Raw genomic sequence first — 26,678 nt, forward strand, 5'->3', positions numbered from 1 at the left:
CTGGCCCTTAACCGCTAGGCCACCAGGGAACTCCAAAGATGAGTGAAATTAATGTCGCTGAACGGTACCCTTAAAGACGGTCCAGATGGTAAATTGTGTTGGGTGGATTTTTATCATAGTTAAAAATAATTTTCAGGAGTCCCCTTGTGGCACAGCAAGTAAAGGATCTGGTGTGGTCACTGCTGCTATGGCCCAGGTTCGATCCCTGGCCGGGATCTTTCACATGCTGTGGGCGTGGCCAAAAAAAATAACGATAATGTTCAACTTACACAATGAGCTTATTTAGGTTAATTAATATTTTCTATTATATATAAATGATTTCTGTAATGCAGCCATGTATAAAATCAAATAGAATCCTCCCCCATGCACATGGGGTCCCATGCTGAGCGGTCACTGTGGCCCGGTCTTGGCTACACAGCTGTCCTCCCCCTTCTCTCGGAATGGACTTGGGGTCCTGCAGAGCTGGACTCGGATCCCCACCCCATCCTTCGCATTTCACATATCCCCCAGCAGGGGCTGTGACCTCTGAGACTCACCTTGCTCATCTGTAAAATAGGCATAGTAACAGCCTGCCACTTTGGTGGTTAGAAGCAGGCACCTGGAGGAGTTCCCACTGTGGCTCAGCAGATTAGGAACTTGACTAGTATCCATGAGGATGCAGGTTCCATCCCTGGCCTTGCTCAGTGAGTTAAGGATCTGGCGTTACTGTGAGCTGTGATGTAGGTCACAGATGCAGCTTGGATCCCGGGTTGCTGTGGTGTAGGCTGGCAGCTACAGCTCCAATTCAACCCCTAGCCTGGAAACTTCCATATGCCACAGATGTGGCCCTAGAAAGCAAAAAAAAAAAAAAAAAAGAGAGAGAGAGAGAAAATACAGGCACCTGGAGGCTCACGGTTTGATTGCTTCTGAAGGGTATGAATTATTGTTGCTTTTGCTGTTGGTGCCTAATTCATCCACTCTTATTTTTATGACTGGGGTTGAGTTTATTTTTCTGCTGCTGTGAACTCCAGGGATGGGCTCTCTTTCAGCTGCTTTGCCTGGCTGTGTCTTTACGGGATGGCAGGGCCTTTGGTACCATTGATTGAAAAAGTCCCCTAACTCCTGGACCAAGCCAGCCGGGATCACATGTCTCTCTCTCTCTCTCTTTTTTTTTTTCCCCCACATGCATCTGTGGCATGTGGAGGTTCCCAGGCTAGGGGTTGAATTGGAGCCACAGCTGCTGGCCTACGCCACAGCCACAGCAGCGAGGGATCTGAGCTGTGTCTGCGACTTACACCACAGTTCACGGCCATGCCAGATCCTTAGCCACTGAGCAAGCCCAGGGATGGAATCTGCATCCTTGTGGATACTAGTCAAGTTCCTAATCCGCTGAGCCACAGTGGGAACTCCCAGGATCGCATCTCTTGACAAATGCGGGCGCATCTGTGCTATTAAATCAACCAGTGCACCTGTCTTTTCTGGTTCTTGATCTTGAGGTAGCTTTGCCCAGGTACCCAGCGTGGGTCAAGGCAGCCAGAGATTGACCCTGCCCATGAGGAGGGGGAAGAAATGCCCTTCAGGAGCTCAGACATGATGTCAGATGCCTTTCAGATCCTGGTTTTTACAGTTTTTGTGGACTCTCTGGCTCTGTGATGATGCCTGTGCCTCTTGCTCGCTGTAAAGCAACACAGGCTCGTTTCCAGGCAGATGTGGAGAGTTGTCAGGTGTGGGAGCAGAGACAAGGTGGGGTTAGACATGCTGGGACCCCTTTTATTGCACATTGTAGCGACAGACCCCCACATGGACACGGTGACAACATGGGGGCGGCTGTCACATCTGGGTTTCTGGCTTACTGCCCTCTGTCCCTATCTCAGCTGGACCAAGGAGCCAGGGAAGAAGTGAGTGGGCACCATGAGAGAGTCTGCAAACATCCAGCACTGTCTCCCCACCTGTTCTGAAGGTTTCAGATGGCTGAAGGTTGGGCAAGGCTTACTTAAAAAAAAAAAAAAAGCAAATCTTTTTATTTATTTATTTTTTAATAATGATTGTTATTTTTTCTAATATAGCTGGTTTATAATGTTCTGTCAATTTCCTACTGTAAAGCAAGGTGACCCAGTCACACATACATGTATGCATTCTTTTTCTCACATGATCCTGCTCCATCACCAGTGACTAGGAATAGTTCCCTGTGCTATGCAACAGGATCTCACTGCTTATCCATTCCAAAGGAAAGAGTGTGCATCTATGAACCCCAAATTCCCAACCCATCCCACTCCCTCCCCCATCCTTGGCAACCACAAGTCTGTTCTCCATGTGCATGATAAGAAATACCTTTTTTTTTTTTTTTTGTCTTTTGTCTTTTGTTGTTGTTGTTGCTATTTCTTGGGCCGCTCCCACGGCATATGGAGGTTCCCAGGCTAGGGGTTGAATCGGAGCTGTAGCCACCGGCCTACGCCAGAGCCACAGCAACGTGGGATCCGAGCCGCATCTGCAACCTACACCACAGCTCACGGCAACGCCGGATCCTTAACCCACTGAGCAAGGGCAGGGACCGAACCCGCAACCTCATGGTTCCTAGTCGGATTCGTTAACCACTGCGCCATGACGGGAACTCCAAAAAAATACCTTTTTAAATGAATATTCTTTTAAAAAATTTTATTGAAATATGGTGGACTGGCAATATTGCATTAGTTTCAGATGTTTGGCAAAATGACTTACTTATATATTATTTTTTAGATTATTTTCCATTATAGGTGATTATAGGCTCTTGAGTAGAGTTTCCCGTGCTCTATAATAGCACCTTGTTTACCTGTTTTATATACACTAGTGTGTGTATCTGTTCATCCCAAATGCCTAATTTATCTCCCCGCTTTCCCCTTTGGTAACTACAAGCTTGTTTTCCGTGTGAGTCTGTTTTGTCAATAAGTTCACTTGCATCATATTTTAGATTCCACATGTAAGCAATATCATATGCTATTTGTCTTTCTTTGACGTTGCTTAGCATGATAATCTCTTAAAATAATACAGTTCATTTAATTGTCCTAGGCATACTTGAACATAAAATTCAAACCAGACCACCAGGCAGGCTTCCACCATCAATACAAACACAGGTTCACTCAATAAACAAGACATGAATATTTTAGAAAAAAAAACAAAACAACACAGGCAATCTAAATAGGTATTTAAATCCAGCAAAACAGCTGTACAAACACATGGTCCAGCAGGAGTTGCGTTGCCCTAATTCCAGACTGTTTTTCTTTATGATTTTAAAACAGGGCATCTATTAGGTAACATTTTATTAACCAAATTCATTGATGATACACAGCTTGAACGGAAGAAAAACTACATTTCTTCTGAACAAAACCTGGTTGCAATGTAGGTTTTTCTGTTTCTAATAAGCCTTTTCCCCATCAAGCTAATACATTGGGAACATTCTGGTTGCCGTGGTAAAGTTTCTGTTATGTAACCACAATGTTAATTTTCTTTTAATGAACAAATTTAATGTAATTACATCTCTGGTTATGAAAATGTTCTTTTGTCTTTCTGCTTCATAATAATTCTGTTTTAGAAATAGCTTTAAAAAGTTTTTTTTCCTTGCTTTTTTTTTTTTTTCCAAAATAAGGCTGTTTACGTTGTCTCATGTGGTACATTATGCTGTTTTTCAGAGGTTAATGTGCTATGCTCTTAATATTTTGGAGCACTTTCATTTTTATGTACTTTTATCAACGAACTCTGTTTCCTTCATTTGAAACATCTTTGTAAACACTGCTCCGAATCCATGTTTGTGGGGGAAAAAGAAGTCCTGGTTACTTCAGACAATAATCATTTAAATGCAGCAGGATTGTAAGTGACTATTAAGAAACATAAAGTTTCAAACATTCAGAGTTCCCGTCGTGGCTCAGTGGTGAACAAACCCGAGTAGTATTCATGAGGACATGGGTTCAATCCCTGGCCTTGCTCAGTGGGTTAAGGATCCAGCATTGCCATGAGCTGTGGCGTAGGTCACAGATGCAGCTCAGATCCCACGTTGCTGTGGCTGTGGTGTAGGCTGGCAGCTGCAGCTCCAACTCGACCCCTAGCCTGGGAACATCCCTATGCCTCGGGTGCAACCCTAAAAAGACAAAAGAGAAAAAAAAATTCAAATATTCTTTCTTGGGCTAGGTGGTATATCTCATGGTAGCCTACTCATTTCTACCCCAGGCACATTTTGAAGCTATCACCGACACAGTTGGCAAGTCATATCCTAATACAGACATTAATAGTTATTTATGGACTTTTGTCCTATTAGACTTCCATTAAAAAGTTCTTCACCTTGGAGTTCCTGTTGTGGCTCAGCGGTAACAAACCAAAGTTGTATCCATGAGGATGCGGGTTTGGTCCCTGGCCTTGCTTGCTCAGTGAATTGGGGACCCAACGTTGCTGTGAGCTGTGGTGTAGGTCAGCAGCTGTAGCTCCAATTCGACCCTTAGCCTGGGAACTTCCGTATGCCACGGTTGAGGCCCTAAAAAACAAACAAACACCAAAAAAAAAAATTTCTTCATGTGAACTAACCCTTAAAAGCACAGAAAATTAGGAATTTTTTCCCCCAAAGAACATACACATGTACAGTGGATCCTTGTAACAGCAACATCTTAGCATAGAGAGGATTTGAACTCTTAAACCCCAATTATTTTCTGCATTCACTGTGCTCTTTGACAGCTCATGGCCCCAGTCTCTTTCCAGAAATCAAGGCTGGAGGACCATTCGCTGCCTTCTCTGTCTGACACTTGCATCTGGTCAGCGACCAAGTTCTACCAGTGGCATCTCAATGTGGTCCTATCCTTCTCCATCACCTGTCCCCACCTTGTCTGGGTACCAACATCTTTGTAGGGTCATGGCCTCCATCCTCCAAGGGGTAGCAGAATCACCACCTGAGAATGGAAATCAAGCCTACCTTTCACCCCCTGATTAAAACCTTTACTGTCTCTGGAGTTCCCATGGTGACTCAGTGGAAAACGAATCTGACTAGTATCCATGAGGAGACAACTTCCATCCCTGGTCTCGCTCAGTGTGGGTTAGGATTGCTGTGAGCTGTGGTGTAGGTTGTAGATGCGGCTTGGATCCTGTGTTGCTGTTGCTGTGGCTGTGGTATAGGGCAACAGCTACAGCTCTGATTCAACCCCTGGGAACCTCCATATGCTGCGGGTGTGGCCCTAAAAAGCAAAAACGAATAAACAAAAAGCCTTTGCTATCTCTCCATCACTTCTGGATAAAGATGCATGTTCTCTGTGGGCTGACCACACCCTCCATGTCTGAAGCCTGCTCTTCATTAAGACTTGTCTTCAACCCATTGTGAGAGTTTTGCATGGAAAGACAAAATCCAAAGAAACATGGCACATAGTCATAGGCCTTCTGTGCATTCAGTTTTTGACATAAGCCCAGGATAAAAGAAGCAACATGGAGAGAAACTTAGTATCTAAGTGGTTCTTTGAATGCTTGGTTTCTATTTTATCTTTCTGTACACTTAGAATATAAGTAAAAGCAGAAGAAAGCAAAATTTATTTGAAAGAAAAATCAGGTTCAATTTTTGTGTGCAATAAAAGCATAGTAGCCCAGAGTAAGTCTCTGAATAGCTGGATTTGGGGTGAAAGTTTAAGATTCCACAGACCTGAGTTTTGCTCCATTTAATCTCTTCAAATCCTGTCTGTCAGAGCTGCCATATGGACCTTATGCCTCTTCTAGTATTTTCAACTTTCAGTTATAAAACACAAATTCATATTTCATGTGGTTGGTGAGCTGAGCCGTGTATCTTTAAATTACTTCTATAAAATTCTACTCCTCGTTAATAATGAACATCCTTTAAAATACGTTCAGCATGACTTTCTGAGCCACTTGCATGGAAGGTGTTCCTCAAGTCCTCTTCAGCACAGCTGAACTTCACGTCTTAAGCTATTTGTACCTTGCATTAGTTATCTACCGCTGTGTAACAAACAGCCCCCAAACTTAGCAGCTTAAAGCAACACATATTTGTTATCATACCTGGCCTGCTGCATTGAAGTTACCAGCCAGGGAGGTGGTCTCATCTGAGGGTTTGATGGGGGCAGGATCCATTTCCAAGCTCCCTCGGATCCCTGTGGGAAGGGCTCAGATCCTTGTAGGCTGCTGACCAGAGAGTCCTGTGTCCTTGCTGGTTCTTGCCTGGAGACCTCCCTTAGTTCCTCGTCATGGGGCCCATTCTAATGCGGCAACTCAGCTCATCAAAACCCAGCCAGAGGTAAGATCTGCTCAAAAAACATAGGTCATTGCCTTGGGCTACCCAATCACAGAAGTGATGTCCCATTCCTGTTCTCATCTTCTCTTGATGCAAGTCCCAAGGCTCAGGCGCAGCCGCAGGGAGGGGTGTATACAAGATATGAATCTCAGGAGGACTATCAATGTGCTGTCTTTTTTTTTTTTTTTTTTTTTTTGGCCGCAGTGTTGGCATATGGAAGTTCCCAGGCCAGGGATCGAACCCACAGCACAGCAGTGATCCAATACACAGCAGTGACAACCCAGATCCTTAACCCACTGAGCCCCATTGGAACTTCTCCTGGGGCCACTGTTTAGTTGTCCTTCCATATCTTTGCTTCCAGCTCTCTTTCTATAGTCAGTACAAAATTATGGTAATGCTGCCGATAACTACAACTAACAAGTAACGACCCCTAGGCTTCCCTTCCTGAATCCTAGTCCTTTGGAGATCGTGTTACCCTTTTAGTCACCCCCATATTATGGAAGAAAAATGTTGACAAAGAGGCTGCCCCAATGTCCTGTGGTTGCACTGACCTCATGCAGGGGAGTCAGGATGGAAATCTCATCTGTGAAAGCCCCATGTGTCACTCTTTTTAGTGAGGTCTATACGCATGGACTCCCTGATCTGAACAGTTGGAGCCATGTGGGGTGATGCCGAGTGTCATTCAGCCGTGAAACCAACACAAGGTATTCACAATGTCTTTTAGTTAGTTTTTCCCCCATGAGCCATTGTTGAATGGCAACAGATGTGGTTGAATTGTGAGTGCTTGCATGACTTTTTGTTGCAAAGGTCAACAGAAATACTCAGGAACTTCCTCATTTGGGCAGCAGGAGCCGTGCAGGTGATGCTGGGTCTCATTCAACCATGAAACCAGCACAAGAGGGTCACAATATCGTTTAGCCAGTTTTTAACCCCATGAGCTTTTTTTCGTTTTCTTTTTTTAAAAAGCAGCTTTATTATATTTATAGTTGTACGCCCATGATCACAACCTGACTTTGCATCATTTCCATCCCAAACCCCCAGCCCATCCCTCACCTCCCCCCCAAGCATTTGGTGAATTGCAATGGATGTGATTGACTTGTCTGCAGACGACTCTTCCTGGCAAGGATATCAATAGACAAAGATATTCCTAACAGTTCCATTTGTCTAGTGCTTTATCTTTTTTGGAAACTTTTTCATTTTCTTTTTCTTGGAGGGAGAGGAAGGGAATGTTCTTTTTTTTTCCACCCCCAGCTTCACTGAGATGTAATTAAAAACGTACTTAGCTTTGGAAGGGACAGCCATACTGTTCTCCATACGGTACCACTTGACATTCCCACCAGCAGTTTAGAAGGGTTCCCTTTTCTCCAATTGTATATCTTGAAAGTGGAAATCTGGTGACTGGATATGCATATACATTATGAAGCGATTACCACAGTCAAGTTAATTAGCACAGTTTTCATCTCACAGAGTTAACGTTTTTTGTTTTTTTTATGGTTAGAATGCTTAAGATCTACTGCTTAAGCGCATTTACATGATACGGTATTATTAACATGGTACCTCAATATATATTACTTCCCAGAAGAGAACTGAGTCATCTAATCATTGGAAACTTATAGCCTTTGGACCAATGTCTTCCCATCTCTTCTGCTACCTGGTCCATGGCAACCACCATTATACGTATCGCTGCTATAAGTTCCACATCTTTTTTTGAAGAGTCTATGTGATTGAGGTCAGTATGTATGCTTCTATAATTGGCTTAATTGATTCAGGATAACGTCCTCCAGGTCCATCCCTGTGTCACCCATGGCACAATTTCCTTCTTTTAAAGCTGAGCAGTATTGCATTATACCATGTAATCTTTATGCATCTATCTGTGGATGCTGAAATTGCCTCTATATCTTGACTGTTGTGAAGAGTGTGCAGGGAACGTGGAAGGCAGGGGTGTCTCTGAGATCCTGATTTCTTGGAGACCCTTGATTTCCATCATCTTGGTTGACTGCCCAGTGGCAGTGAGGGCATCTTGGTGGAGTCTGGATGAGAGCAATTGGCATGAGGCGACCATGCAACCCTGACCTCGAGGCTGCTGGCCAGAGCTGAGACGACCCTGCCTCTTCATCCTCCCCTCATGCCTCTGCTCCCCCACAAACAGGGAAAAACTGCCAACAAGAGGACAGGGGAGAGAGTTAGGAGTGACACAGTGGCTGCCCAAAGGGCCACTGGATGGGTCACGTCTCCCTGGTTCCTGATCTTTAGACAGAGGGCACTGCATTTGCTTTTATGAAAAGCTCCATGAGAGGAACAGAGAGGAGAGGGGAGTCTGGCAGATGACGAGAGAGAGCAAGGTATGGCTGCAAGTTATCCTTCTCTGGGGCGAGGATTCTTTGATCGGGGTTCAGAAAGGCGAGGTGACTGTAGGCAGAGGGTAATGTTTGATGAACTGGCACAGGAGGGAGATGATGGGCCATGTGGACCAGGGATGGAGGAGTCACAGGTCCGGCACAACGGGAAGGGATGCTCGGAGCCTGAGGTTTGAAGAGCCTCTTTGAGGTTGTAACTCACTTGCATGGGAATGTAAAGCCTTCTGTGACTGGCCGGGGCATGTTACCCATGAGCAACATTATATTTTAACATTTAAAAGGACTCAGGGGTGCAAAGGAGAACATTCAAGTTACATATATTGGCTGGAGCTTACCCAGAAGCCAAGCTGCCTGCATGGGACAGCAGAGGGAGTGAATTGTGCTTGTGTTACGTGAGAGAGGGCGTTCACTCCAGCTGCTACCCAGGACAGTCGTCCCAGCCCAAGTGTCAGTGGTGCTGAGGCTGAAAAACCCTCATCACGCACTGCTCAGCCAAACAGAATGCGTCAGAGACACGTGTTCCTATGTTACTTCTTCACATGGGTGATTTGAACAAAGAAAGTACATAGCTGTTGTGAGCACCTAGAAAACTGTAATGTTAAAATAAGAAAATTCTGCAACTAGGGATTATTATCTTAAGTCAGTCAGAAAAAGAAAGACAAATACTATATGGTATCACTTCTATGTGAATTGTAAAATATGGCTCAAATGAACCTATTTGTGGAACAGAAACAGACTCACGGACACAGAGAACAGACTTGTGGTTGCCAAAGGGAGGCAGAGGGAGTGGGCTGGACTGGTAGTTTGGGGTTTGTAGATGCAAACTGTTGCATTGAGAATGGATAAGCAATGAGGTCCTGCTGTACAGCCCAGGGAACCCTATCTAGTCTCTTGGGATAGACCATGATAGAAGATAATATAAGAAAATGAATATATATCTATGTATGACTAGGTCACTTTGCTGTACAGCAGAAATTGGCACAACATTGTAAGTCAACTATAATTTAAAAGAAAAATTTTATTTTCCATATTATGTGAAGCAGGAAAATATGACGGCATTAGAAACACAACTACAGCATTCTGGAACTCACCTTCTCTGGCATAAATGCTGTAGGTTGCATTCTTCCGAAGACTAGCGGTTCTGAGGTATCCTCATTTATATGCTACTGGTATTAGGATTTTCGCACTGGTAAATCCACTTAGGGACCCTGAGGCCCCAGCCTGGAACACTTCTGCATTGTTGATGGGTGTCCTTAGTGATCTAAAGAACTTCTTTTGTGTCTCACACTATTTTTAGAGACTGATGCTAATTTTGAATCCTCCCTGTTACCTTTTATAGGGTAATTGCAACTATTGCAACCATTGAAAACCTGGTTTCCTGCCCTTCTCTGCCTCCTTTGATTGAGTTAGAAGGAGGGCTTTTTTTTGTTTAGTTTTGTTTTTATTTCTGTTTTAAGCCATCACATTTGTGTCATTTTCTTCAGATGACTGAAATGGTTTATTGAGGAAAAAACTCACTTTAACGTAAGAAAATACAAAGCCTTTTCCTCCCAATGTCCACTTATAAAAAATACCTTGAGTATCGTAACAATAGGAACAGAAATAATGATACTTTATTCAACGTCGTAGATTCCATTTTTATATATGCGAAGAAATATTCTTATGAAAAATAAGTTAGGAATATTCCAAATTATGACCATTTCCAAAGAAAAATTTAATGAGAAGAGTGGTGTCATTTTCACTTTTGAAAATTTTGGAGTTCCCTTCGTGGCTCAGTGGTAATGAACCCAACTAGATGCAGGTTTGATCCCTGGCTTCATGCAGTGGGTTAAGGATCTGGCGTTGCTGTGATCGGTGGTATAGGTTGCAGACGTGGCTTGGATCCCACAGCGTTGCTGTGGCTGTGGTATAGGCCAGCAGCTGCAGCTCCAGTTCGACCCCTGGCCTGGGTATTTCTATATGCTGCCAGTGCAGCCCTAAAAAGCAAAAAAAAAAAAAAAAAAAATCCAACAAACCACCAAACAAACGAACAAAAATTGAAAATTTCTTCCATATCTAGCTGAAGGGAAATAATAATAATAACTCAGGCTGTGATGATATGTTTTTAGTGGAAGTATGTATAGAAAATCCAGCTCATATAAATATGCAGTCCGAAAAGGAGAACTATGTTAACAGCTTTTTGGATCATTGTAAATATTCTTTGATATTGCACCAAAATTTGGCAAGTGGTAGGGTTGTATTTTTTTTGTTTGTTTTAATTTTTTATCTTTATACAGTTTCTAAAGGTTACGTCCATTTGCAGTTAAAACCAAATATTGGGGTTTCCCATCGCGGCTCAGTGGTTAACGAACCTGACCAGCATCCATGAGGATGCAGGTTCGATTCCTGACCTTGCTCAGTGGGTTAAGGATCTGGCGTTGCTGTGAGTTGTGGTGTAGGTTGAAGACGTGGCTCAGATCCCATGTTGGTGTGGCTGTGGTGTAGGCTGGCCGCTTTAGCTCTGATTCGACCCCTAGCCTGGGAACCTCCATATGCCATGGGTGTGGCCCTAAAAAGACAAAAAACAAAAAAACAAATACTGGCTATATTCCCCGTGTTGTGGAATATATTCTTGAGCCAGTCTTACACCCAGTAATTTATGTCTTCCACTCCCTCACTCTTGGAGGAATTCTTTTATTTAACTGAGTAGAGTTGGCCTCTTGGTCTTGTGCCGTTGACTTTGGTGCTTGTCAGCTAGCTGCTGTGCACCTGCTGCCTCTGGTCCAGTTTGGAAGAAGAGGAACCTTCCCATCTGAATCCACAGAATTCGTCTTCACTCATTTGCTCAGTCACCAAACGTTGGCTATTTGATGTCAGAGGGCATGTTCCTGGAGAGGCATGTACCAAGGTGCTCCTGGGGACCTTCAGGTGGCACCAGGCCACTGCCATGGGACAATGGGTGTAGACCAAGAGCCAGGTGGTCCTGTGGGGCACATGCATATGGGAACCTCTGTGTTCCAGAGGCCCTTCAGTCAGAGTCAAGACCAGAAGAGAGAATGGAGGTCCAGCCATGCTCGTAAGGTCCTCCGAGAGCCAGCAAGGACCAGAGGATGGAGTGATGAGTTTTGGCTCCTGGAGTGAGGGCCAGAGAGGGTGAAATTGCAGGCATTGGCAGAGAGGTGTGGAAGCAGGAAGGTGGCTCAGGTGTGAGAGCCCAGTCCTGGGGGTGGAGGGTGGGAGGTCCCAGCTTCCAGCACAGGTGGGAAGGAATGAAGAAGGACCTGGATGTGCAGCTTGGCCTGGGGCTATGCTGTGTCTCCTGCAAACATCCCTGCTGCCCTCTGGGGTGGGGTACGGCCAGGCCTGTTCCTGGCCGGGCAGCCTGTGCCAGGTCGGGCAGCCTGTTCAACAAGCCCACTGCTCCTGCCTTCTAAACTCTGGCTCTGAACTGAGAGGGGAGGGGCAGGGGTTGGGGCAGCAGAACTGCTGGAGGGAGAAGAGAAGCAAAGAAGAAAATGAACCGGAAAGCGAGCGTCTTCCTATTCAAGAGAGCATCTGAATCCAAGGAAGTCAGGCTCCAGCTGGAAGCGTGGACCTCATGCAGGAGATGTGCTGAGAAAGACAGGAAATGGCAAGTCAGTGGCAAAGCAGGAGCTGACCGGGCAGGATTGCTTAACAGGGTGCCCACCTGCCTGTTGACAGAGAAGGCAGCCAGAAGGCTGGTTTTAGCCGCACTGAACCCACCACCCAAAAGCTGTAGGTACCTCTGAAGGTGGCTGGGGAATGAGGATGATATGCACGGGCTGCAGGTGCTGCTTTAGGAGGGCTCTGAGTTCTGGATGCAGCTCAGGGCTGCGGGAAGGGAAAGGAAGAAGTAGGAGAACGTGTGTCACACAGCTCTTTCCAATCCTCCAGCCCCAGCCAGAAGGACCCACACCCCGAGCAGGAGTTGAACGGCTTCCTCAAGGGAGAAGCAAGCCCACAAGAACAGAATCCCACGTGGGTCCAGCCATTTGGAGTCTCCAAAGGCCAAGGCCAGCCTGCCCCCTGGTCCCTCTAGGCTGAGAGCTATGACAGCCCCTCCCCCCATGTGTACAGACCTTTGAGCTGGCTCCCTGCACAGCTCCCTCTTGCAAAGGTGGACCTGCCTCCAGGGGAACATCGCAGCCCCTGACATTGCAGACAGAAACATGCCAAGGGCTGTTCTGTGTTGTGGGATGGAGCCGTGAGCTGTACAGACACACAGCACGGCATCCACCTTGTTCATGGACCCATGAATCGCTTTCCTATGACACCATAGCCTGTGACCACCCCCTCTGTGGCTTTGGACAACACACACACACACACACACACACCACACATTTATCTCATAGTTCTGCAGGTCAGGGGTCTGAGATGGGTCCTAGGGGCTAAAATCAAGGTGTCAGCAGAGCTGCCTCGTTCTGGAGGCTCCAGGGGATGGTGTTTTGTGGAGGCTGCCTGCATCCCACGGCTTGTGGACCCACGTCTCTGGTCTCCATTTGCTTTTGCCATCATGTCCCTGTCCCTTGCTCTGTGGTCTGATATCCCTCAGCCTTTCATGTCCAAGGACAGTATTGGGGTCCATCAGAAAACCCAGCCTCCTTTTCTCATCTCAAATCTTTAAGTCCCTGTGGCCATGTAGGTAAGACAGACACGGATGCCTGGGATGCGGGTATGGACATCTGTGGGGGCAGGGCCGTCACTGGGTGTCCTGCCCCAGGTGAGCTTAAGCATCATGAAGAAGGAGGTGCAGTCAAAGAACAAGGAGGACCAGCGTCAGGTGGCGGGATTGGCATCCAGCTGTGCTCCTGTGTAGTCTCCTCAGACGAAACCATCACAGGATTCCTGCTCCGCATGGGCATCACACCTCTGGCCAAGCCCCCGGCTCCAGTGGGGTCTGCTGCCCCAGATCCCTCCCAGCCCCTGATGGCTTCCTGAAGCTGTGCATTCTGCCAAGGTCTTCTCTGGCTTGTGAAAGCCCTGAGTTTTCTCAGGGTGAGCGAGGGCACAGGCCAGCTCATCCTCCAGTCTGGCTCCTTGATCCTTCCCCATGGGCATTAACCCCCTGCCCCAAGAGGATCAGCCTGAGGATGCTTCTGCCCCAAGCTGTTCAGACGCTGGCAGGTCCTATCTCTTCCTGGGGGTCCACTGGGCAGCTCATGAGGGTATCAGCGAAGGAGCTCAGGTGTGTGCCCTCCAGCGGCACCTGCCCCCGTCCGCATCCCAAGTCTTCTTGCTGGATGTTCTTGAAAGAGGTGATGTGGGCAGAGCAACTGTGTGTCGCAATGGCAGCTGGAAAGGATGGAGGCTTCCCTTCCTCCCAGGTGTTTGCTGCCACCTGTGAACCCCCAGAGCTGCCCCAGGCTGTGACCTTTGTGTCTCGCTGAGTTCAGAAAGGTTGGCATCGTGCCCACGTCCACATGTTCCCCTTTTACAAGCTGCTGTACTGACCCTCATAGCTCTTGGTAGAAAGGACTTGAGGCTGATGAGTGAATGGTTCTGATGGGCCTGTGTTTCCAAGGTCCCGGCAAAGAACTTCGAGCTGCTGGCAGAGCCCACCTTTGTCAAAGAGGTGGTTCTGTTTTCCTTTTTTTAAAAATTACTTAATGAATTTTATTACATTTATTGGTGTACAACAATCATCACAACCAAATTTTACAGTATTTCCATCAGACACCCAGTGCACCCCCCAACCCCCAATGTGTCTCCTTTGGAAACCATAAGTTTTTCAAAGTCTTTGAGTCATTATCTGTTCTGTAAAGTTCGTTGTGTCTTTTTTTTAGATTTCGTGTGTCAGTGATAGCATTTGATGTTGGTGTCTCATTGTCTGACTGACTTCACTTAGCATGATCATTTCTAGGTCCATGTTGCTGCAAATGCCATCATTTCATTCCTTTTAATGGCTGAGTAATATTCCATTGTGTATATGGCCTGCATCTTCGTTATCCTTTTTTCAAAGGTCTTTTTAGGGCCATTCGTGGGGTATATGGAAGTCCCCAGGCTAGGGGTTGAATCAGAGCTGCAGCTGCCAGTCACAGCCACAGCCACACAGGACCTGAGCCGCATCTGTGACCTATGCCGTGGCTTGGAGAAACCCCAGATCCTTAACCCACTAAGCGAGGCCAGGGATCAAACCCACACTTCTGGATACTAGTAGGATTCATTTCCACTGAGCCATGACAGCAACTCCTGTTTTCCATTTTCTAGACAGAGCTTCATTTTGTTTTGGGGTGGGTAGGGGAGGTGACTGCTACCCAAAGAGAAAGAAATGTTTGTTTTTGAAACAGATGCATGGAAGGCAGATACAGTTCTGCCCAGTATGGCAAGGACAACTTTGAAGCCCACCTGGTCCAGGGTGGGCGGATCTTGAGGGAGGAGGTGGGGGCGTGTCCCCCATAGTAGGAACTTGGGCCACCTGCCGCCAGCATCCCTCACGTCTCCCTTCCCCTTGCCCTTTGCAGGAAGATGAGGATCTTCTGCCTTCTGCTGCTGGTCCTTGGTGAGGCCTGGAGCCATGTAACCCCAAGACCCAACTTCGTGCTGCTGATGGCCGACGACCTTGGCATCGGGGATCCTGGCTGCTATGGAAACAAGACCCTCAGGTTGGGTGATGGGTGAACTCAGGGCTCCCTTCACAGGCCACTGTCCTGTGATGAGGCACACATGATCACAGAACACCAGCCACGTGGACATGTTTGAAGCCCCCCCCCCCCGCCCAAATGCATACCTTGCTGGCTGTGCAACATTCCATGGACACACATGGGTCTTAGTCGGCACATGTGGGGATTTCACCTTGAACTTGAAAGTTGGATGAATTCACATGGTTCCCTTCAAGATACCCAGTGTAATTCTTTCTCCTTCGCCCCTACGGTTGGGCTTTTTCTCACCTCCTCACTTTTCCCTCCCTTTGGTTCCTATCTCCTACGCTATCTTCGGTTAAGGGCCCCTGGCTCTGTTTCCATTGCCACCCCATCCTCTCCCCGCCTGTCAACTCTCGTTCCATACCTCCCTCCACCCTCTGGCCCAGGCTGTGCTGCACCATCAGCTGGCTGGGGAGAGATGTCACGTTGGCTGATGACAGCAGGACTTTTCAAGGGCCAGGTGACAGCAAGGGTAGGAAAACCCCCATGGGAACCAGACTTGGGGACCCAAGAGGGTGTTTGGTTTTTCAGCCCCGGGCGTGGGCATTCTGGTTTAGAAGCCAGGTCTGTCCTGGTGCCATGGAATGTTGGCTTTCAGGAAGCAGTTGCCCTTGAGGGTCTCGGGAAAACATTGATATAACCGTGGAGGCTCATGTTACAAAGGATCGAGGCCGGTGGAACGAGAGGAGAGAGTGACCTCCCCTGGAATTTCCTTCTAAGATCTATGAATCATTATCCGAAGTGGGGGAGGGGCCTGGCGCTGGGGACCTCGGGGACTGGTTTGTTTTCCCTGCTGTTCACTCCATATCCTCTTCTTCCATACCATGTGACCACGGGCCATGGGAAGCGTGTTGCATGGTTGCATGTCAGCTCCAACAAGCACAAAGTAAAGTATCCTCTTGGGGAGGAGCTGGCCTGCAGGACAGCTAAGTGTATCTCAGGTCCAATCCGAGTCTGTGCACCAAAAGTTGCTGATGTTTATTTTTTTAATTTTAATTTTTTGGCCATCCGCATGTGGAAGTTCCCAGGCCAGGGGTCGAACCTGTGCCATAACAGTGACAACACCAGACCCTTTTAAATCTGCTGAGCCACACGGGAACTCCTACCTGTTACTCTTAAAATATGTGCTTACTTATGACATTTGTTAGATTTTTTAAAACTCATGTGCAAGGAAGGAGTTTGTGTAGTGCTCCATGGGTACCAACCCAACTAGGATCTGTGAGGATGTGGATTTGATCCCTGGCCTCACTCAGTGGGTTAAGGACGTGGTGTTGCTGTAAGCTGTGGTGTACGCCAGCAGCGGTAGCTCTGATTCAGCCCCTAGTCTGGGAACATCTGTATGGCTCTAAAAAGAAAAATTAAAAAAAATAAAAACTGTTAAGTGTAACAAGCCGGGAGCCAACAGGGTGGCATCTTTGACGACACATTATGTTTCCACCTGGGCATCTGTCCCTTCCTCCCGGACCCCATGCACCCATTTGTTACTGTTTCCCGGTAAATGCACATGCCCCCCCATCCATCCTTGCTTGCTTCTTCTGGGGGTCCTATCGCCCCTTCTCCCTGGGGCATGTGGAAATTAGGCAGAGCCTTCAGAGAGGTAGGAGCCTGGCTGTGGTTGGGAACAGAAGACTTGGGCTGCCCCCACATGCTTCTCGCTGGGAGCCCAGCATTCACAGGCAGGAGAGGAGTGAGAGCCTGATCCACCTGCTTCCCCCTGTCCTCACAGCAGCCAGTTCTCAGCACTTGATTCCTCTCTCAGAGACCAGGAGCTCAGAGCCCCTGAGAGAGTGGACGGGCCCCTGAGGAGGTCATAGTCCATCATCACGTGGTTTTCTGGTGACTCTGAATTTCAGTGCCGTGTCGCCTCCCTGCTTTCTGCCCCTCACCTGCCACCTGCAGCCCTGGGTTTCCCCGGATCCCTGAGAAGTGACCTGCTGGACAAAGTCTCCAGAACGCTTCCTTTCTGAGGTCATGAACATGACTTGAGTCTTTTGTTCCAGGACTCCCAATATTGACCGCTTGGCTGGAGGGGGAGTGAAGCTCACGCAACACCTCGCGGCTGCGCCCCTGTGCACCCCCAGCAGGGCGGCCTTCCTGACGGGCCGGTACCCCATCCGATCAGGTAACTTCCTGGCTCCTTCACAGCAGCCTGGACCAGCTCCCAGTCTGAACGTTTCTCCCATCTTAATGGTGCATCTTTTCTGGCTCAGGAATGGCAGCTCAGAACCAGGTGGGAGTTTTCATCTTCTCGGCCTCTTCGGGGGGGCTTCCCCCAAGTGAAATTACCTTCGCCAAGCTTCTGAAGAGTCAAGGCTACACAACAGCTCTGATAGGTAGGGGCTGCTGAGGGGGCACTCGAGGGCCTGCATGGGTGAGGGGGAGAGGGGAGGGCAGGACAGCAGCTGCCTTAAGGATCACGTGGCTGACACAGTTGGCACAATGGAAAACAGAGGTGAGATGATTTCAATTCTAAATTCAAATGCCAGGCATCCACATGAAGTATTTGCATGTGTAGATGTGTGTCCTTATTTGTGTGTGTGTGGATGGATGGATGGATAGATGGATGGATGGATGGATGGATGGGTGATAGATAGGTCATGATCAACAGACAGGTAGGTGGGCAGATGGATGTGTGGAGAGTTGGGAAGTAGATGCCAAAGGTGATAGGGACAGGGATAGATAGCTTAATAGATGAGGCGGATGACAGGTGAGTCAATGGATGGTGAATGGTGGGTGGATGGGTGGTTGATGGATGGTGCATGGGTGGATATATGGGTGATGGATGGACGGTGGGTGGGTGAAAAGTGGGTGCTAGATGCCTGGATGGATGGTAGATGATGGATGGATGAGTGGTGGATGGATGGGTAGATGGATGTGGGTGAATAATGGATGGATGGATGGGTGGATAGGTGAATAGTGAATGAATGGGTGGTTGATGGATGGCTGGTGGGTGAATAGAGGGTACTTGGATAATTGGTGGATGAATGGGTGGTGGGTGGATACATGGTGGATGGATGAATGGTGGCGGATAAATTGTGGATGGGTGGATGGATGGATCAATGGTGGATGGGTGGTGGAGGATGGATGGTGGGTGAGTAGGGGGTGCTAGATGCATGGATAGTAGGTGGATGGATGGGTGGTAGATGGGTGGGTGTTGGGTGAGTGGGTGGTAGATGGATAGATGGCTGGGTGGATGGTGGTTGGGTGGGTCGATGGTGGGTGGATGGATGGTGGGTGGGTACATCAATGGGTGATGGATGAATGGTGGGTGAATAGTGGATGCTGGATGGATGAATGTTCATGGATGCATGGTGGATGGATGGGTGGGTGGATGGATGGTTGGGTGGATGGTAGATAAGTGGTGGATGGATGGATGTGGGTGAATAGTGGGTGCTAGATGCATGGATAGCCAGTGGAGGGGTGGGTGGTGGATGGGTGGGTGGATGGGTGATGGTTGGGTGGGTCGATGGTGGATGGATGGACAGTGGTTGTTGGATGAATGGTGGACGGCGGATGAATGCATGGATGAATGGGTAGATGGTTGGAGGAAAGGGTGGATGGATGGTGGGTGGATGGATGGGTGGTGGTTGTATAGTTGGTGGATAGATGGATGAATGGTGGATGCTTAGGTGGTGGGTGGATGGGTGGATTGATGGATGAATGGTGAATAGATAGGTGGTGGATGGATGGTGGGTGAATAGTGGGTGCTAGATGCCTGAATAGTAGATGATGGATGGATGGGTGGTGGATGGAAGGGTGGTGGATGGATGGGTGGGTGGGTGGATGGTAGGTGGTGGGTGGATGGATGGTAAATAGATGGTGGGTGGACAGATGAATGGATGGATGGCAGTTGGATGGGTGGATGAATCATGGATGCGATAGAAAGATGAGACATACAATCGATAACAAAGAAGTGGATATAGTTATGCACGTAAAACAGAGCATACAAAAATACACATACATACCACGACGTTGATAAAGATGTTCATCTTACGTTTCAGACTTTGTCTGGGTTGACATTCCCATTAATTTTATTCCTGAGAAAGGAGTGATTCCTCCTCCCTTTTCACTTGATGGCTTGGGTCTGTGCCGGTCATTAGACGAATCTTAGAAGATCTCATAGGACCCAATGGCCATTCTCTTTGTTCCCATGTCTCGTCCTAAAACCACCATCACTTTTCTCTTGTGTGAGACGCTCACGAATTCAGTGGGATAGTTCCCATTTGATAAGAAATGTTCACACGTGTTTAAATGAATTGCCAAATTACCAGTATGATCTCCTCGTGCCTCATGGGTAGCTTTTGGTGTGAGAATTCATTTCCACTTTTAACATCCAAGGGACAAAACCAGGTTGGTCCTAAGATTTTCGTTTAAGGAAATGACTTAAAAAAAAAAAAAACCAACAAAAAACAAAACCAGAACTCCTGCCCTGGAAAAACATTGGCATTCATATCGTTTTGTCTCTTACTGATTGAGTCTGTTGGGTGTCTGTTTTCTTTGGGTTTTTTTTTTCCCATTCCCGAATGCCTTGTTTTCTGCCAGAGAGATTAGTTCTCTGCCCTCATATTTGTGACAAGGAAGTGAAAACAGTAGGATAGAGTTTGGCTGGTGGAAATGCAGGAAGATCCTGCTTTTCCACATGTGGGCGTCAGATGTCAGGTGTTGCTGGGGACTGAACAGGCCACCTGTTTGTCTGCTCAGGGAAGTGGCACCTCGGCACCAACTGTCACAACAGCAGCGACTTCTGTCACCACCCCTTAAGCCACGGCTTCGACTATTTCCACGGGATCCCTGTGACCAACCTGCGGGATTGCAAGCCGGGAGAAGGCAGCGTGTTCACCACAGCCTTCCGGCTGCTGGTCTTCATACCGCTGCAGGTCCTCGCGCTGGCGCTGCTCACCTGGCGGGGCTCCGGTGGCTGGGGCTCTTCCGCGTGCCCCCCGCCCTCATCTTCAGCCTCCTCTTCCTGGCCGCCCTGGTCCTGGGCCTCCTGCTCTGCTTCCTGCACTTTTCCGGCCCCTCAACTGCTTCCTGATGAGGAATCATGACATCACTCAGCAGCCCATGTCCTACGACAACCTCACTCAGAGGCTGACGGCGGACGCAGTCCGCTTTATCCAACGGTGGGTACCGCCTTCGTCCCCAGGCCGCCTGGGACGCGTGGCACGCTCTTCCGGGTATTGACGTGGAGGTGGAGGGGGCCGGGGTGGTCCTTCTGTGCTGGGTGGGATTCTCCAGCCAGGTTCTCCCAAGGACGGATGTGGAAAACGAGATGGCACGTGTGGAAGGGGACTTAGGAGATGCTGTGCCCAGGGTCTCCCCAGAGATGCTTTGCCCACTTCGGGCATGTCTTGTGTGACAGCATCTGCGGGGTGATCATGGGACCCTCGGGGGATCACCCCAGTCTTGACTATGCGGGCGTGTGCCCAAGAGAGAGGAGGCAAGTGTGCATCCTTGACTCCAGAGGATGTTCTTGTGACAGAAGCAGCATGGGGAGAACCAGAATATTCCTGGCACATTGCCGAGCAAAACAGCTCTGTGTCTCGACTTGGTGAAGCCTGTGATGTTTTGGGCAGGTCTTTAGGGCTTCTTTAGTTTGGGGGTTGCAATCAGCAAAACTGAGGGATTGACAGCAGTCTATCAGGACCACTTGTTGCTAAAAACAAGCAAAATTGTTCTGTTCCCTTTGGAACTTTATTATTATTATTTTTAATGGCTGCACTCGCAGCCTGTGGAGATTCCCAAGCTAGGGGTCTCACATTGGAGCTGTAGCGGCCAGCCTGTACCACAGCCACAGCAGCGCCAGGTCCGAGCCAAGTCTGCGAGCTATACCACCAAGGCAACGCTGGATCCTTTAACCCACTGAGTGGGACCAGGGGTCAAACCCAAGTCCTTGTGGAGGTCAGTTGGGATTGTTACCTTTGGAACAATTGTTACCCTTTGGAAGCTTAGAAGACAGTCCTTTGTAGAAAGGTGGAAACTTGGTCTGATTGTCATACCTGTGGTCTTGGTGTCTGCTTGCTCTGCCCATGAGAGCTGGTCGGTTTTGACAGGACATTGGAGAGACCTAGCAAGAAGGCGTGAGGACGGACGTCCTTCGATTCTGGGAGGAGGGGGAGATGCTAAGGCAGCCCCCACATTCATGAACATCTGATGTCTGTGATTTCACACATGCAGATGCTGTTGGTGCCCATGGTGAGCTTAACCGGCAGCCTGCACAGCCAGACGTGGGCATCACTGGGGCGGCCGCCCACATCCTGAGCACGGCACGTGGTTCAGAACTGTCCCTGGTGGGATTGCCTCTGTGGTGCCAAATAGAATAGGCTCGTTAGGACTTTCCGCAGTGAACCAAGGGAGGAAGACAGAAGAAGCTCTTCCCCTCTAGGTGTGAAGTTGTGATTCATCTGACTTTGGGTAGCAAGATCCCCACGGATGCTGAAGGTTGCCTGTCTTACCTGGAGAAATTCCCACTAGCGGTTCTCAGGTCAGAATGTGCATCTCCATTTTAATAAGCTCCCTGAGCGTTCCAAATTGGGTGTCCCATAGAACACGCCGAGAAGTATCGGAACATCCACGGGTTTTTGCTCTTAGAGGATATGCCGCCATTGTTCAGTTGCCTGGATTTTTCGAGAAGGTGATGCTGACATGATCTCATGCAAAAGCTTTCAAACTTTGTGGATAGACATTTGACACCCTCCTCCACTCAGATGTCATACACAGATATTTCACGAACACAGACGTTTCTGGAAATGACTGCTCTCCTGATAGAGGGAGCACTTCTCCAGATCCCACCCAGGAGTGCGAGTACTGGGTCATCTGGTAGTTCTGTATTTAGTTTTCTGAGATACTTTCCATCCTGGTCTCCGTTGTGGCTGCACCAACTTACATGCCCACCAACAGTGTAGGAGGGTTCCCTTTTCTCCACACCCTCTCCAGCATTTGTTATTTGTAGAATGTTTGATGATGGCCACTCTTCCCCCTGGGAGGTGGTACCTCATTGTGGTCTTGATTTACATGTCTCTAATCAACCAGCTTATCTTGATGATATGCAGGTTTCTGCAGTTCTCGGCTAGACCTAGAAGTTTAGGATGTTCTAGCGCCACCATAGTTGGAGGTTATTGCTACTGAGTTATTTTTAGACGGTTTGGTCTTCAAGTAGGGGATTCTGGCATACATGGCTCTTACCCATGTTGAAGCATTGCATCAGTGGTCAGTATTAGTAAAAATGTTACCACGTGCATACCATGATTCCATTCATAAAAAAACTTGTAACATACATTATCTGAGGTTTCAAAGATTTAAAGTATTTAGGGAGTTCCCATTGTGGCTCAGCAAGTTAAGAACCCGACATAGTATCCATGAGGATGCAGGTTTGATCCCTGGCCTCCCTCCGTGGGTTAAGGATCTGGCATTGCTGAGAGCTGTGGTGTAGGTTGCAGATGCGGCTCAGATCTGGTGTTGCTGTACCAGCTGCAGCTCTGATGCGACCCCTAGCCTGGGAACCTCCATATGCTGCAGGTACAGCCTTTAAAAAAAAAAAAAAAAAAAAAAAAAGCTCTCTAGGTAAAGTCATTCTTGGGTCACACTGTCATCTTGTGTTACAGTCAGTATCTAGATTGCTGGACATTTTGTCCAAGGATCTGGAGAGAACTGCTTTAATATGGCACCAAAGAATCATATCAAATGGTGATACCATATTTATAAAAATTTTCCCAAGACTTTGAAGATAATTTTATAGGTGTTATCTCATTGACCTGAATACCCTGAATCCTTTAGGCAGTGCTCACCACCTCTGGGAGAAATGGATTTAGGGTTACTCAGAAGAAGGAAAACCTGGTCCAAGCAGACTCTGTCTGTGAAACTTATACGTGTTTTTTTGAATCAAAATTTGCTGGTGAAACCAGTGCCTTATTTCAATGTATTAATATCAAAGATATTTTGTGGGTGCACAGCTCCCCCTCAGTTCATGTGTCAAAGGCAATTCGGAAAATGATTGAAACTCTCATTTCTAAAATCCGTATTCTTGGGAGTTCCCGTCATGGTTCAGTGGGATAAGAACCCGATTGGTACCCATGAGGATAAGGGGTTGATCCCTGGCCTCCCTCAGTGAGTTAAGGATCCAGCGATGCCACAAGCTGCAGCATAGATCACAGATATGGCTCAGATCTGGTATTGCCATGGCGGTGGTGTAGACCAGTAGCTGCAGCTCTGATTTGATCCCTAGCCTGGGAATTTCCATATGCCACAGGTACAGCCCTAAAATCCTTAAAAAATAAAAATAATAAAATTTCTCTTCTCTCTCTGAGCCTTGTGGCTGAAATGATGTATACCCAAGGGTTTGTTCTGGAGACGTTAAGTTGGTATGTGAAGACAGGAATGACAGAGGCATAAGTGGAAAATGCTTCTCTGGTTTGTGAGTGTCTCAGATGAGGTCTGCTCAGCCAGGGTGGGTACGTGCCCCAGGATTACAAGCGTGTATTTCCGAGTCGAGGAGAGTGATGGTTTAGAATGTATAACCATGCACGCCACGGTCCTTCATCCTGATTTACACTTTTCAGGATAAAATCGATCTTGGGAAGCTGCCTGCACTCTTAGAGAGGTAGATAATGAGCCCACCGTATGTTATAGGCTGTACAGTCGTTCAAGGGACAGGTCATCCCTAATATACTTTAATTGGCAAGAAATCCTTGTTCCTCCGACAGGTAGGAATGACCTGAAGATTTCTTAGCGGTACTTGGTCGTCGTCCTGACATGCCCTGAATGAAGGGTCCTTGTCACCCTGCTTTCTCCCTTGCTGCGACTGCTTGGATGCTTTGTAAAGCAGATCCAGCCCGGGTGCCCAGCGTGGGGCCTGTTTGAGGGTCACCAGCACTGGTTTCGTGACCCACCTGCACATTATCTCAAGCACATTTCACACCCATCATGCTTACATGCAGCCCAAGGACCCTGGGAGATGCGTAAGGAGCTGTCTTCTTGGGGACCCATCTGAGGCTCAGAACCCTGGCATGTTGGCAAAAGCCTGGCAGGTAAAAGTTGATAGTCGGTCACAACCCACATCTGACTCTGTGACGATGCTGCTGCATGGACCATGATGAGCTGGCTGCCTTCTTGGCTTCCACATCTGCTCCACCCACTTTCCCCTGAGGTCCCGGTGTGGATTCTCTGGAAGAGTCCTAAAGAATTGAGTGCCCCGTGTCCACGCGAAAAGTTCAGGTCCTGTGCCCCAAAGGACATCATGCTTGGGAATTCCTTTTTTTTTTTAAATTGTTATTTCCCCAATACATTATTTTTTTTCTGCTGTGCAGCATGGTGACCCAGTTACACATACATGTACACATTCTCTTTCCTCCCGTGATCATGCTCCATCGTAAGTGACCAGACATAGTTCTCAGTGCGACACAGCAGCATCTCATCGCTAATCCACCCCAAAGGCAATCGTTTACATCTGTTCACACCAAGCACCCCATCCACCCCACTCCCTCCCCCTCCCCCTTGGCAACCACAAGTCTATTCTCCACGTCCATGATTTTCTTTTCTGTATGCCTGGAAATTCTTAAACTCTCACAGTAAGTACAGTCCTTACTGTGGTGAGGGAGGAGAACCGTTTGGGAATTCTGCAAAGAAATAAAGGCTGCATGGTGAGGGGTGAGTTTAGCAAATTAATTTTATTGCTGAGGTATGGAGTTGCCGTCGTGTGGTTCAGGGGTTAACGAACCTGACTATCCGTGAGGATGCGGGGTCAATTCCTGACCTCACTCAATGGGTTAAGGATCCTGTGTTGCTGTGGCTGTGGTGTAGACAGGCAACTGCAGCCCCGATTCACTAACTCCTAGTCTGGGAACTTCCATATGCCACAGATGTGGCCCTAAAAAGACACACACACACAATTTATTGCTGAGGCAGGTTTTTATTTGTTTTTTGTTTTGTTCTGTTTTGTTTTTTTGTCCAGGCCCCAGGCATGTGGAAGTTCCCAGGCCAGGGATCAAACGCACGCCATAGCAGCGATCGGAACAGGTGCAGTGACAACTTAACCCACTTACACCTTAACCCACTGCACCACCAGGTTTACTCCCCTGAGGTAGTTTTTTAGTTCAAGTTGAACTACATTTAAAAAGGTGCGATGCCAGCAGGCAGAAGGAGATGCCCATTTTCCCATCGTCCTCTGTAGGGTGAGGCGAACTTGCGGCGTTTGGCTGCGTGAAGAGCCCGATGTCTTGGCCCCATCCTTCCTGAGTTCACCACAAATGGCGTTTTGTGGCTAGAAACGCATTTTAGCTGAGAGGAACCATGCTGTGTTTCTCTGCCAGTAAAGACACGTTCACTCCAAAGAGGACAAACGGCGTTTTGTGGCTGGGAAAAGCATTTTAACTGAAAGGAACCATGCTGTGTTTCTCTGCCAGTAAAGACAGGTTCACTCCAAAGAGGAAATTTTCCAAAATGAGGATGACTTTATACACACCCAGGCCTTCTGTGCAGCTTAGGGTATCCAGTCACTAGCGTCATAAATTCGTAGGAAATTTACCACGAGTGTTCTTTTCTCCAGGTCCTGGTTTATGGAAGTTGTATCAACGTATTCTCTCTCTCTCTCTCTCTCTCTCTCTCTCTCTCTCTCTCTCTCTGTGTGTGTGTGTGTGTGTGTGTATTTTTAAAGGCTCTGACCAGGAGTTCCCACTTTGTCTCAATGGGTTAAGAACCTGACTAGTATCCATGACGATGCGGGTTCAATCCCTGGCCTCGCTCAGTGGGTCTAGGATCTGCTGTTTCCACAAGCTGTGCTGTAGGTCGCACACGCAGCTCGGATCCCGAGTTGCTGTGGCTGTGGTGCAGGCCTGCAGCTGTAGCTCCCATTTGACCCCTAGCCTGGGAACGTTCATATGCCGCAGGTGCGACCATAAACAAAAAGGCTATAATCAGAAATGTAATACATATGTCCTTTAGAGACTGCTGGAAAACAAATCCAAAGTTTATCAGTGACGTGAAGTTCTAGTTTTCATCTCTGATTCCCCAGCGCTGTAAGATCCCCTCTTGCTGACTTCACCAGCCCTGAACCCTGACCCCTCTCCCCAGGGAAGTCATATGACGTCAGAATCAAGTATGAGTACATAGGGCAGAAAACAGCCGCCGGAAAAGGTCCCAGCCTTGGACCTTAGACCGTCAAGTCCTTCTTCCATAGGTTGGGAGTTTTAGTTCTACTGAAAGGCTCAAAGATATTGTTAGGAATATTCCTTAAGGAGGAACCAGGACCCTGCCCCAAAGCTGCTCTGCTGTCTCCTGACGGCTCCTCCCTGGTCTCTGCATCCCCTCCCTTCCCTGATGAGCAGCGGTCCTTTGGAGCTCAGAGAAGGTCATGGAGGCTGAAGCTTATTCCCTAAAAACAAGACACAAGGCACAGAAAGGATCGAGTGCCCAGGGGCCCCAGGACACTCGCTCCGTCACATTCCCCGCTTTTCT

At 47.9% G+C, this 26,678-nt stretch overlaps 1 protein-coding gene across 1 annotated transcript in view; it reads left to right on the forward strand.

Moving 5' to 3' along the window:
- Positions 1-26,678, forward strand: part of STS (steroid sulfatase) — a 150,874-nt gene that overhangs the window by 38,766 nt on the left and 85,430 nt on the right. Inside the window, 6 exon segments of the mRNA XM_021080518.1 lie at positions 15,048-15,188; positions 17,228-17,349; positions 17,438-17,560; positions 19,929-20,126; positions 20,129-20,233; positions 20,236-20,350. Of these exon segments, the coding sequence (XP_020936177.1) occupies positions 15,052-15,188; positions 17,228-17,349; positions 17,438-17,560; positions 19,929-20,126; positions 20,129-20,233; positions 20,236-20,350 (800 nt within the window). The 5' untranslated portion in view covers positions 15,048-15,051.

This window comes from Sus scrofa, chromosome X, assembly GCF_000003025.6.
Source record: "Sus scrofa isolate TJ Tabasco breed Duroc chromosome X, Sscrofa11.1, whole genome shotgun sequence".
NCBI lineage: Eukaryota > Metazoa > Chordata > Mammalia > Artiodactyla > Suidae > Sus > Sus scrofa.